Raw genomic sequence first — 13784 nt, 5'->3', positions numbered from 1 at the left:
ACAGATGGTACATGGTATGATCATATAATCTTGAATTTAATGCATTTAAATTTCGAAAATATTTTCGAACTGTTCTTCTGATAAAATTAATAAGATGACTAAATGAGGCTGAATAATAATCTTTTCGCGACTTTCAATATCAACATATTATCTCTAATGGGTTTATGCACCACCCAAGATGCATTTAAAGTAAATAAAGAAATGGCACAACATGTTGCAAAACTGAACCGATTTAATGTGTCTAGTCTGAAAATGTTCTATTTCAAACAGAAATGCGACTCAATTAAAGATCCTATTGATCGCCTACAACCGATTATACGCGCCGACTTATACCCTGATTCGCCCGGCATCGTCCCGGGAGCAGTTTCAAGTCGGCATTTAAACACGTTCCTCCAACGCAATCGACGAAAAAATCAATTCGCTTTAGAACTCGTTATAAGCAACCCTAACGGGAGTTATGGACCTCTATTTAATTTCCATAATGTTAATACGAAGTCAAAGTTGATATAAAGAATGGACAGTTTTTTTTTCAAGAAAATCTTTGGTTAGTCTCAGTGCTCCAATGTGTTTTTGGGTGTTGAAAAGTCAAACAAACTAGTAAATATCGTTACAGTGTCACATCATCCAATTACTTTTCTCTCTTATCCAAAATAAACAGTTCTGCTCTGAATGTAATGAAAATTGCTTTCAACAGGACTCTTAATTCTATAAGAGCATGATTTATACTCGAGAAAGGAGTCTGGAATTATTGATTTTGAACAGCAGCTGTTCCATTTGACTTCTATTTCCGAAATCGCCTCATATCTCTCTCGGATGGACATAGCTCACTTTTCCGATTATACTCGGCCAAACACTCAAAACGATGATGGATGTGCCATGATGCCAATTAGACTCCATTAATGTTTATCGTACATTTTACAAGAGCTTAATAATGAGTTAATGACCGATTCAATTAATGCAAATTGTTTTTTTTTACTTCTTTAGTTTGATAATAAACATAAACAGTGATCTATGGAATTCAGGGGAGTTTTGCAGCAATATTTTTTGGGATATTGGTGACGAATGATCACAAAAGAATTGAAGAGTCATCACTGTCCTTTGCCAACAGAAATTAAACACAAAATTTAAATCACAAAATCCGCATTTTTATACCTACTATATAACAATTCCTCAGAGATAACAAACTGGGATCTGTGTCTATTGCATCACTCTCCGAGTAATGCAAATCACCTTGCATATACAGAATGATTTAATTAAACTGGATCATCATCAGACAATATTCAAACACTTCTAAGAAGTGGTACCGGAGGTTCAAACTGTTTATGTAAATAGCATTTGCTTCCAACCCACCGGCAATGACAGAACGCGTCTTGCACACGTAATCCGATTGGATAAAAATGGGCGGAATTTTCATTTCAATCAGTTTTCAGCCCTAAGTACCGTATGTACCTACAACCGGAAATTTCTGATTTCATGGTCAGTTGGAGCGTAAATTTATAGCCGGTGGTCCAACAGACCTTCAAAGTAGTATCGATGACGGAAACTGCGGATTCATGAATCAAAACTGCGGATTCATCGTCTTGATGCTAAAACTCTTTGAACAAATATGTTCCCGAGATAATAGATAACAATTATCTGAACTCATTAAAAAGTGCAATTTCGCATGGAGTCCTATCATTATAGTAAGCGAGCTGACGGGGTGGGTGATCGTACTAGTTCAGAGTGGCAAAAATAGTTTCGTTAAAGTTCTTTTTAAGTGATATTTAAGTGAATTGATAATTGTGTGTGTCTGCAATAAGAAGAAGTAGGTAAGTGATACCAAGCTTAAATAGGCGATTAGTCAAAAAAGTGCTTGCGGTATTCTTGTTTATAATAGTGATCATGCAAATATCTATAAAGTTGCTAACTGTAAGACATACGTTGATTCGACAAATATTTTGAGTTTCGCGCCATTTTCTAGGTCATACCAATGACTGTTGGTAACAAACGACCTTTGCGCCGATTGTATTTGATCAAAATAGTAAAACAGAATTTTTGTAGGAATTTTTATCACCGCTATAATTTGATACTGAACGGCTTACTAGGCCAATCTTGAATTAACTGATAATATCAATACTTAAACATAAACAGTGATGATTGAACAATAAAGTTTTGTAAAGCGTCAAAAAGTTTCTGATTAACTGAAAAATGTCTAAGTTGGCATCTAAAAATGGTAAAGTTGAATTAAGTTGATGAAAACGTCAAAACCATACAGGGCTTTGATTATATAGGAATTTAGCGAATTAATGTTTCCCAAAATTCGATTCTCTTCACATGTTGCTATAGAATTAAATCTCTGGACTATGCCGAAAACATAAAAAAAACAGAAGACAATGACAGGTGCTGTTTAGTTTTTCAATTTTTCAATTTTTGGTATTGACAGTAAAAATATTGACATATGCATTAAGAAAATATCTACGTTGTTAATTATTGAAATCGATTTGAAATTCTTTTGATCTTTGTTAAATCGCGAATAACTTATTAAGCTAAACAGAGATGGTCAAAGAAGCTTACAAAGATTTTCGTATTCTGTATTAAACGGTAACGAAGAAATGTCATTTAATTTTTATATTGACGTAGGAAGGTTTGTGATGTATACATCAAGAGAGCTGCCAATTTTCGCTATGTCGTCAATTTTTGAAATTTATTTGAAACTCTTTGGACTTTTTCTAAATTGTGACTCAAAAAGTGAGGCTAAACAGAAATGGGCAAGAAGGGTTGTGACGTATACATCAAGAGAGTGACAATACTGTCTGTTTAATTGCAATTGCAAGTTTTTGTTTTGTTTTTTTTTTTTAATTAAGACGATTCAAAATTCAGTGCGCAAAAGTGGTTCCAAGGGCAAGGTTACAATTTTTCTCAATGTTCTGGAATTTTGTATAATTGTGCCTGACTTAAACTGACCTTTACGCCACTCCAAAGCAACTTTTTACTTTCCTACATTTTGAAGGATTCATAAATCAATTTTTGTTATATCCCAATTTCTGAGATTTTATAATTTTTGTATTTTTGAATTCGTTGAAGTTAGTTAGTTCTAGACATTGCGGAACTAAAGCATCAATTCTGATATCATATTAACACGAACACATTAAGATTTTTTTATAATTATTAGCCGAAATTTTCCTACCTCATTTTCAAGCTTCAAAGATTTTTAAAGGTTGTAAATACACCTAGCTTTAGGGTTAAGGCTAGTTTAAGTCAGGTCTTAATGTTTTCAACTCAGAGTCAAGTGATCTAAAACTTAAAGGCAAGAAAATCGGTTTGAGTAGAAACCAAAATTCGTCCAGTCACTTCAGACTTACATCTCAATTTTAGTATCGTTAAATCTATTTCAGCGGGTTTCTTGCAGGGTTGCCGGTGATCAGAAAGCAGCACGAAAATAGTTTAACAGCAATTTTCTTGAAACTGGAAGAGTAATAGTATCTACTTAAAATAGAGAAACAATTTAAAACATGAAGTAAACTGTTTTTTCAATTTTTACGTGCCATTTGATTGAATTGGTTAGCTTATAAATCAATGGAAAAAATATGTTTAAGTGATACAGCTAATGATGTTCAGTTAGCTTTATTCCAGGAGTGATTATCATTGTCTTATTGAAAGGAAAGGAAGTGCTTCAAAATCTATGTTTAGATAACTTTACCAAAAAGATAATTACCATAAAAACCATGGAATAAAGTCAGATCGTTGCTTCATTTTATTCCAAGCTCATCAGTACTTTGATTTCTTAGTCTTAAATCGGACAAAATGGGTTGAAAACATGACAACGCTGTGTTGAAAAAAGATGCTGGCTTTGCGGGTTTTTCTCCCATATTCATCATAGTCTGGCAGTCGCCGGCAACACGGCAAGGGAAACGTGTGGTGTTAGGCATAACAAACGGCACCATATATATTTGCTTGTGGTACCTCGATGCGTGATCTCGGAGTTTTAATTCGGTTTCAAAGACCGTAAACTGCAAACTGTTTCGTGCACCAGAAGCTTTCCTGGCAATCGCTGAAAGGTAACGAAGTTAGATAAAACTTAATTAAAGTTTTATAATAAATATCATCTTCCTGCTACAAATAAATTTTCTTCAAGTGATTTTAATGTGCATATCGATTTTTAATTGAGAGTGAAAAGAGGCACGAAAATTGCCGGAAAAATCGCTGTCTCAAAATGAAACTCTTTTCGTGATTCTCATGTATCAATATCAACGTATGTTCATCCTTGAGGTGATTTTCAGCGACATATATAATTGCGAAGTGATAAGCAATAGGACCATAAAGTTGGCACTGGTAATTATTTCAATAGTATCTCATGCCACACAACTGCTATTACGGCAACATTCGTATTATTTAAATAAAAAGTGTATAAACATTTGATGTTTTCGTAATTGGTCGAAGGTCGTATCAGTTATGTGTTTCTCGCCAGTCATTCTCGTCAAATCAGTAAGCTTTGACGGTAAATTCGTTAAAACTACACGACGACAGTAGTAAAAGATTAATTAATCTGAACTAGTTCATTTTTACGGAAGAAACATGACAATTACAATGCTTGCCAATAATAATTGGAAAATTTCGTTGGTGCCACGAATAAAAAAAAACCCATAGTAAAAAATTGTTAATTTTGCAACTCGTCATTTGGAGTTTGTTATCAGTGGTGGTTGTGATAGTTTGACAGAAAAGCGGCTGCCTGTGGAGGGTCTAAAGCCATTTACCACCGGACATGGTAACTGGATATTGTCATACACCATTAAGTGATTAATGAATAAGAAAATTGCTGTTACTTAATATCAATAAATTTCTATGTGATCTTATCATAAAGTTGTAGAAATTGAGAAGACAATTTTAGGATTTCAAGCTGAAGGGGCTCTAGTAATGACAAAGTACTCCTTAATAATTGAATTCCATAAAGTTCTTCTGTTACCGCAATGATGATTGCCAATTTCTATAACTTTATGATAAAATTACATAGAAATGTAGTGATATTTAGTAACAGCAATTTGCTTATTGATTAATCATTTAATGTTGTATGACAATATCCAGTTACCGTATTCGTTGCCTTATAGAAGTTTTCTATTAATGTAAACTAGGATTGTAACATTTATCAGAAAGCTAGGCAATTTTTTGAAAAATTCTTAACTGTTCTTGGAAACACGCTACTACAACGTCAATAAATTTATGAATACATCCATATCCTATACATTCCTCTCAATAAAAATAAACTGAGACGTGCCCGCTTTTCTTCCCCTATTTCATCAGGGTTATTGCTTGAATAATCACCTATGCATATTTAATTATATGCTTTCATCATCTATTATCGCTTGAAAACCACTGTTATTGAAACTCTGATAAGATACCACTTAACTTTTGCTGAGTATCTGACGTTAATTTTAATAAGAGTTCTGAAGAATTCGATTGCGTCATATTATCAAACAGTTATAACAAATGCCAAAGCGTATTAGTACTGAAAAAATGTACGTGAGTTAACACATTCTTGTTTGACTAAAACACTATTATGAATAGACTTTTTATTCAGGGAAACTTTTTTCTTTCAGGCTGCCCTATTCACCTATGTTACAAAAAGACTGATTTTCAAATGCTACAAACGATCTGCTTTGGCTGAAAACCCAATAAGCAATTCTGGGCGAACCTTGGTCGTAAATCTTTTCGATTTCGTGTTAAATTGCAAGAGGCACAGACGAAGGAAGAGCAAAACAAACACCAGTTACAGCTGTAAAAATACCTGCTGCAGGCCAGACTTCATCATCATCGATTTCGTGGAGAATTTATAAATAATTCTCAAGCGTGAAAAGTTTCACTGTCCAAAAAAAGATTTATCTTCCATGCTAGTGACTTCTTGAGCGATATGGATTTTACTGAAGAACACGTAAATCCTAATCCCAGGGACAAATCCACGCCTTTGGGTTTGTTATTTTTCACGTAAGTTTATTTACGAAAATCATTAAGTATATTCTATCTAGTACCAGCAGAGGTGTATCATTACAATGTCAGGATGAGTCTTTTATTCATGCCTCGCTCTGAAACCCGATATTTAATCCCTGATTTGAATAATTTTCTTTTGTGTCGATAGTGCCTAGCTGATTTTAATACCTCTCGATATGATCGACCGAGTATCAGCCCACATAAGAAACATTTTTATTTTTAATAAGGACATACTTAAGTCTGGCGCCCTTAAGAGTCCTTCAACATAAAATTTAATAATCATAAGATAAGTTTATGTCTTTCACCAATAGTTATAGTGGAGACTATCAATCACATTTGGTGTAGTGTTTTTCCGAGAAATGCCCATTAGCAGATGTTGAGACTGGGCCATAAATGTGGTATTTTTTTACTTTAAGTCACATAACTCAAAATGGACCAAATGGTTGGTGTCAATATCTCCGATAAAAGCTTGTTTCTTGTGTTTTACAACGCATAATTTCAGAAATTGCAGATGTTGGTTGGGTAGGAAATAAATTCCAAGAAATTGATAAGTTATGAGCAGTAGAGTTTTGTCTAGGAATTTTAATATGGCTCGATGATGAACGTCTACAGTATCAGATTAGGGGTACAAATTTACGAGCATTTCAGTAATTCCTGACAATATTAAGTATTACGAATGTAAGAAAATGGTTTTAAAGTAGTAAACATTAGAGGGAATTCTGTTTATTCTGCATTTTTGCCAAGGTTTTCAGAAATCTAAATCCGGTCCTGATCAAGTTCTATGCGATCACTGAAACATTCTGCTTTGTCTAATATCTTAAAATAACCCCTGCGCTTTTATAGTTAAAATAGGAAGAGATAAATTTCAAGAGCAGCAGCTTCTACTTGTGGTCAGGAATACGGTCTGATTTATGTGGTTTTAAAAAGGGGCTTAGTTATTTAGCCTTTAGACCCTGTCTTTGATAAGGACCGCAGTGTACTATGTATATAAGTAGTAAATTTATCTTAGTCTCAATGCCTTAGATATTTACTTTTTTTACAAGATAAGGGGGTATTAGCATAATGGAATGTATTATGAAGTATTGCAGTCTATCAATGACTGGAGAAATTCATAGGAGAATGGAAAATAGAGTAGCAAAATAAGGCTGAAACTCCTAGTAGAACTACAGTTGAAATGTTTGGGTATTGAGAGCATGTCTTTAGAAACATACTTTACATTTGTTGTATTTGTAGGGCCTAAAAAACTACCTATAACACACGTTATTATGTTTTGTATTTCCATATGATTATACAGGGTGTTTCTTAATAAGTGTCTGATATTTCACAGGACGATTGCTCGGGTATTTTTTAAATAAAAAGTCCATATAAGCATTGGTCTGCAAGGCCTTACTTGTCGAGCTACAGGATGTTAAAAATTTATTTTTATTTTTGTTTTTTCTAAGTAATTTTTGAAATAGCGTCGAATTTGGGCAAAACTTGGTACTTAAGGGTTTTATAGCATGAGAAACTTAAATTTTATCTTAGATTCACTCTTACATGTAGAGGGCGCTTGTTCGGGTTCTCGTGTTCTTACCGTCCAATGTGCACTCGAGAGGTGATTAGCTTTCTTAAAAGTTTCTCTTTCCCTTAATTAAACGTGAATTCTTGAAAACGCTTTTGAAGTAGAAGTTGTGCGGTTCGGGTAACGTTCTTGATACAAACGTTTAGCTTCGTATGCGTTTCTATTAGCAAGTCCGTATGTAAAATATATGTCAGCAAACTCAGTATCGGTAAAATTTACCATTTTTGACTCACAATAATAATGATTGATTGACAAAAACAACACTGCGGAATAAACTTACTAGGCTGCTTGATCCTTGTTTAAAATCACTTACTTATGTAGCGTCTTCTACATATAAGAGTGAAACTAAGATCAAATTTAAGTTTCTCATGTTACAAAACTCCTATTTCAAATTCGAGCCAAATTTCGATATGGCGATGGATTCATGCAATAAAGAGGCCGTCGCGTGTTGCGATATCATAAATAGACTTAGGACATCTTCGAATTACATAATATTGTTTATAGATTTTTGCTTTTTTATATGTAATGTATAACTAAACAGTCAAAAATATATATTTCTTGGAATTTCGGGAAAATCTGATTAAAAAGTGAAAAATTTAGGTTTTATGTGCATAGTTGAAGCAAAAACAATTTTATTTTAGATACACCTATGGAATGTTCAAGAGAGGATACTCAAAGACTTTGGAAGAACAAGATCTCTACAACCCCATTAAAAGCGATAGGAGCATGCTTTTAGGAGATAGATTAGAAAGGTATTTAAGTACTTACGTCGTTATTGCTTTAAAATTATCTTAACGGTTTCCTCTATGATTAATTAATCTCAATAATTTCATTGTGTATAGAGTTTGGAATAAGTTATACGAAGATGCAAAGTTGAAAAACAAAAAGCCCAGTCTCATATGGGGTATCTTCAAGACGTTTTGGCCTGAGTACACCATCTTGGGAATCACTATCGTTCTGATGCAGGCCTGCAGTTTGATCCAACCTTTGATGTTAGGAAACCTCCTCGCTTATTTCAGATCAGATTCTACTATGACTAGAGAAGATGCCTTGATATACGCCGGTGCAATTTCGTTATGTGCCTTTTTTACAACCTTGCTCACCAATCAGTACATCATGAGCGCGTTTCATTATGGAATGAAAATCAGGGCAGCAGCCTGTGCCTTGATATATCGAAAGGTACCTCCCCGATTTTCGTTCTTTATTAATTACTATTGATATTTTTTATCTTAGTCGTTAAGACTCAGCAAAACAGCTTTAGGAGACGTTGCTGCAGGGAAGATCGTCAATTTGCTTTCCAATGACGTGAGCAGGTTCGACTTGGTTACTATTTTGGTCCATCATATGTGGGTTTCTCCTCTCGTTACCCTAATTATCATGTATCTCATATGGATCGACGTGGGAATGGCGGGCATTTATGGCATCCTCATAATCTTCATTGTTGTTGCCATCCAAGGTTACACCGGTAAACTTTCTGCGATCTATCGAAAGGCCACAGCTTTGAAAACTGATGAAAGAGTCAGATTGATGGATGAGATTCTTTCGGGGATTCAAGTGATTAAAATGTACGCCTGGGAGAAACCGTTCGCCAAACTGATCAGGTTCGCCAGGAAAGCGGAGCTGAAAATCATTACCAAGTCTTCTTACGTCAGAGGCTTGTATATGGCTTTCAACTTATTCACCACCAGACTGGCCCTGTTTGCAACTCTCCTTACCATCGCCTTTATGGAACAATCTATCACAGCTCCAAAGGTACCAATCTCTACTTGCACCACCACCATCATCGCTACAACATAACTGCTTTTAGGTATTTGTAATTATGTCTTATTTGAACATTGTGTGCCAGATAATGTCTCAAATGTTCGTTCGCGGAATCTCTGAAATAGCCGAATTGATCGTCGCCATTAAACGTCTGGAAGAGTTCATGCTTAATGAAGAATATGTACCTCATGGTCTAAACTTTAACGGACAGCTGGCCACCAAGCACTCAGTCCTGTTGGAAGATTTGACGGTGAAGTGGAACGCCAAGTTGTCCGATAACGCTTTGGAGAATATTTCCATGAATATCAACAGGGGGGATTTGATTGGCATTATTGGGCCTGTGGGCAGCGGCAAAAGCTCCTTGTTGCAGACCATTCTAGGTAAATTCTAGGTAGTTTTTCAAGGGTGAAGGGGAGGGGTTTTATTAAGCGTTTTGTTGTAGGTGAATTGGAGCTGGTCAGTGGTAAAATCCAGGTCAATGGAAGGGTTTCTTATGCCTCTCAGGAGTCCTGGGTATTCGCTGCCACAGTCCGGCAAAATATTCTCTTTGGTTCGCTCTATGATAAAAAGAGGTATCATGACGTGGTGAGGGCTTGTGCTTTGGAAAAGGACTTTGAGCAGTTTTCCAATGGAGATTTAACTATCGTAGGAGATAGAGGTATATGATTTTTGACACTTTGGCAAATGTCACTTAATAAACTGTATTGCTGATTGCCATAAACAACTAATTTAATTTTCAGGAGCATCATTATCCGGAGGTCAAAAGGCACGAATTAACCTTGCAAGGGCCATCTACAGGGATGCAGATATTTATCTTTTAGACGATCCGTTATCTGCCGTCGATGTTCACGTGGCTAAACATCTGTACGATCTCTGTATCAATGGGTATTTGCACAACAAAACTCGTATTTTGGTCACCCATCAAGTGCATTTCTTGAAAGACGCTGATAATATTATCATACTCAACAATGTAAGTCCCATTTTACGACTTAATTTCTACTAATAACTAAAAACTTTTGAGCTTAGGGCCGTATTGAAAATGAAGGGACATTCAGTAAGTTATCGGAAAGTGAAAATCTCTACGCAAAGCTTTTGACCTCTGAAACGGAAATGCCAGAAGAAGAGAAATTAAAATCCATAGAAATCGCTAAAAAGGATAGAAAAATGTCGGTGAAGAGTATTAAATCTCTGGTAAGTGCCATGAGTGAGCTGAGTATACCCGAGGCCCTTTTAGTAGACCAGGATGAAGACAGAGAGGATGTAAGTGTTAATGTTAATAATCATCTAACATTGGCCATTACTAAAGTCAATTTCAGGAGGAGGAGAAACGTGAGATTAAAATGAAGGACCTGCAAGAGGAGTCGTCAAAAGGCAAAGTAAAGGGAAACCTCCTCTGGAAGTATGCCACCTCGGGTGGAAACATCTTCTTCGTCCTCATCGTATTCCTCCTCTACTTGTTGGCTCAAGGAACCGCCATGAGCGTAGACTACTTTGTCAGCTTCTGGGTAAAAATCGAGGACTATAAAAGCTCCACTCAGTTACCGATTCATCTACAAGAAGCCCTCAACAGCTCTAACTCTAGCGACTTCGTAGAAGCGGTCAGAGCAGCCCCGTTCCCCTTTAAAGCAGTAGAGTGGGAGAGAAATCTGTTTTTGGATATCTACGGAAGTTTGATAGTAAGCTTGTTTGCTTTAGCACTGCTAAGGTCGATGCTGTTCTACAAACTGGCCATGATTAGCTCGCAGAAGCTACACGATAGCATATTCTATAGCGTCATCAATACTACCATGAGATTCTTTGACACCAATCCTGGTGGGCGTATATTGAACAGGTTTTCTAAGGATATTGGGTCTGTAGATGAGCTGCTGCCTAAAGCGATTTTAGATGCATCTCAGGTAAATTTTAATTGATTCTCATATACAAAATGAACTTATTAATGATTAAATTTAATTTCAGCTCATTCTCATGGCATTAGGTTCAATAATCTTGATCACAGTAGTGAACCCAATCTTTTTGGGAGTGGTGGCAGTAATGGGTGCCATATCCATGGGATTTAGGCATATCTACTTGAAAACTTCCAAAAACATCAAACGTCTAGAAGGAGTCAGTAAGTATATTATTTGGTGGAGTTTTCTTGGTGTAACTTTTAAGAAAAATCTAGTGCGCAGTCCTGTTTTTACTCACTTAAGCGCCACCCTTACTGGCTTGACCACTATCAGAGCATTTGGGGCCGAAAATATTCTGCGAGACGAGTTCGACAAGTATCAAGATGGCCATACAAGTGCCTGGTTCATGTTCATCGCTGCCAGCTCCGCTTTCGGCCTCATCATGGACATGCTCTGCTTCACCTTCATTTCCCTGGTCACCTTTAGTTTCCTAATATTCAGCGATGGTAAGTCCTCAACATGTATTTGATCTCCCAATATATTTCATCGTTTTCATAGGTTTAGGAATTAGTGGTAGTGACGTGGGTCTGGCCATCACCCAAGCAACTTCTCTCACCATGATGGTGCAATGGGGACTTCGCCAATCAGCCGAAGTGGCCAATCAGCTAATGTCAGTTGAAAGGGTGTTGGAGTACAAACAATTGCCCCCGGAAAAGCAACCGGATAAGCCTATTCAACCCCCCAAAGAATGGCCTCAGAGTGGGGTGATCAACTTTGAAAACGTGGGCTTACGCTATGATAGTGAAGGAGCCTTAGTGCTGAAGCAATTGAGTTTCAAGATCGAGCCTAATGAGAAAGTGGGCATTGTAGGTCGAACTGGGGCGGGAAAATCTTCCCTTATTTCGGCGCTATTTCGGCTCGCCCACGTGGAGGGAAACATCAAAATCGATGAAGTGGACGCTAAAGATGTACAGTTGGAGCAGTTGCGCTCCAAGATCTCCATTATTCCTCAAGATCCGGTATTGTTTTCAGGGACTTTACGTTACAATTTAGACCCTTTTGATGAATATAATGATGATATGTTGTACAAAGCCATTGAAGATGTGGAACTGAACGATCCTGCCAATATAATCAATCGATTAGAGAATCGAGTGATGGATAGAGGGGCCAATTATAGTGTCGGACAGCGACAACTCATTTGCCTTGCCAGAGCTATTATAAGAAAGAATAAGATCCTCATGTTGGATGAAGCTACTGCTAACGTTGATCCTCAGTAAGTTCATTAAATTATAAATTGCTTTATTTACTTTTAAAAAAATTGTTTCAGGACTGACGCCCTCATTCAAAAAACCATCAGAAAGAAGTTTTCTAACTGTACAGTGCTCACAGTGGCTCATCGTCTTAACACCATCATGGACTCTGATAAAGTCCTGGTGATGGATTCCGGTACCATGGTGGAATTCGACCATCCCTACAATCTCCTCAAGAATCCTAACAGTGTCTTTTACAATATGGTCGAAGAGGGCGGCAGGGCCATGGCGGAACAGCTCAGGAAAATGGCCAAAGAGAGCTTTCAGAAACAGCATAGTTTGCCCGAATAAGTGTTGTATATAAAAACAGTTTTATCTCAAATCTCGTGATTTGTTTGAGTGTCAGTGAGAGTTAGAGAGAACTATGTTAGTGTTTTAAAGTTTTTATTATTAATGCATGTTTTATTTATTTATCTTCTCCATTTAATTGGGAGTTTAAACTTTTAATGTGGTCCAAAGCTTCCTGAAAAAAAAAACAAAAAAGTGGCAACATTGCTTGAGATTAGCTGCGTTTATCAGTGACGATAATGACAGGTCTCCTGCTTTGGGTTTCACTGGGAAGCCATTTATAACAGAAATAAATCCTAAAGCTGTGTTGCCTTACTTAGGATTTTCAGTCAGTTTTGGCCGTCTTCACTTATATGTTTGGTGCAACGTTAATTCTATTATTTAAAAAAAGCAATATGAGTCGCTGTGATGGATCAATAATGTTTATGTGTGTATTTTTAATAGAAATACCCTGAAGTAAAGAAAGCAACATCATGTACGGATGTATTGGATAGATTGATATTACTATTCGATATAAAAGGAATTGCCTAAAATTTGCTTATAAGTGATCCCGTTAAAGTTCTACACACTATTACTGTAATTTAGGTGCAATTCGAAGCCCACATTACCTTATCGGGTAAATAAGGTACTGAATTGTGATCATTTGTGTCTTTCGCGTGTACTTACATGAAAAAATATCAAAAGGCCTTTACTTAAGTGAGAAATATTTTTTTAGCACTTTTAAAGAAATTATTATATCTAGAGTAAGTTAATTGAAATGGCATTAGTGCCAAAGGTAGGGTTAAGAATTTTCAGTTATGCGTTATCATCCTCCAATCGAACTTGCAAACTGCCTAAGAGAGGAGTCACATAATTAAATATTCTTTACCTTACGACTGCTTTGTATTGTATTTTTTTATCAAAAACAACACTAGTTCCTCATTCGTTTTAGTATCTATATTCTGTTATATTGTCAAATTCAAATTCTGTTTATATAAATATTTACATTGTTTTGATAATAAAGAATAGAATAAACAA

General features: G+C 36.1%; 1 protein-coding gene across 2 annotated transcripts; it reads left to right on the top strand.

Annotated features, from left to right (window-relative positions):
• Positions 1-5573: 5573 nt before the first annotated feature.
• LOC136412271 (ATP-binding cassette sub-family C member 4-like) lies at positions 5574-13784 on the top strand. 2 transcript variants are annotated; one of them, XM_066395296.1, is made up of 13 exons: positions 5574-5958; positions 8164-8274; positions 8365-8701; positions 8756-9274; positions 9330-9663; positions 9726-9941; positions 10024-10253; positions 10310-10543; positions 10600-11178; positions 11240-11390; positions 11445-11675; positions 11728-12442; positions 12497-13784. In XM_066395296.1, exons 1-13 carry the CDS (start codon positions 5885-5887, stop codon positions 12768-12770), a joined length of 4005 nt encoding a protein of 1334 aa, XP_066251393.1. In that variant the 5' UTR covers positions 5574-5884; the 3' UTR covers positions 12771-13784. The 2 variants fall into 2 exon arrangements, with proteins under 2 accessions (XP_066251393.1, XP_066251394.1); XM_066395297.1 differs by having other exon boundaries at positions 11445-11679; positions 11741-12442.

The sequence above is a fragment of the Euwallacea similis genome, chromosome 11, assembly GCF_039881205.1.
Source record: "Euwallacea similis isolate ESF13 chromosome 11, ESF131.1, whole genome shotgun sequence".
Taxonomy (NCBI): Eukaryota; Metazoa; Arthropoda; class Insecta; order Coleoptera; family Curculionidae; genus Euwallacea; species Euwallacea similis.
The sequence above is the reverse complement of the archived record's forward strand: the minus strand, read 5'-3'. Positions and strand labels throughout refer to the sequence as shown.

Excerpts from the sequence above, each read along its gene's own strand:
- LOC136412271 (XM_066395296.1), top strand. The coding sequence starts at position 5,885 with ATGGATTTTACTGAAGAACACGTAAATCCTAATCCCAGGGACAAATCC. Across the intron at positions 5,959-8,163 it reads TTGGGTTTGTTATTTTTCAC|ATACACCTATGGAATGTTCA; the intron begins GTAAGTTTATTT and ends ATTTTATTTTAG. Across the intron at positions 11,391-11,444 it reads CAAACGTCTAGAAGGAGTCA|TGCGCAGTCCTGTTTTTACT; the intron begins GTAAGTATATTA and ends AGAAAAATCTAG.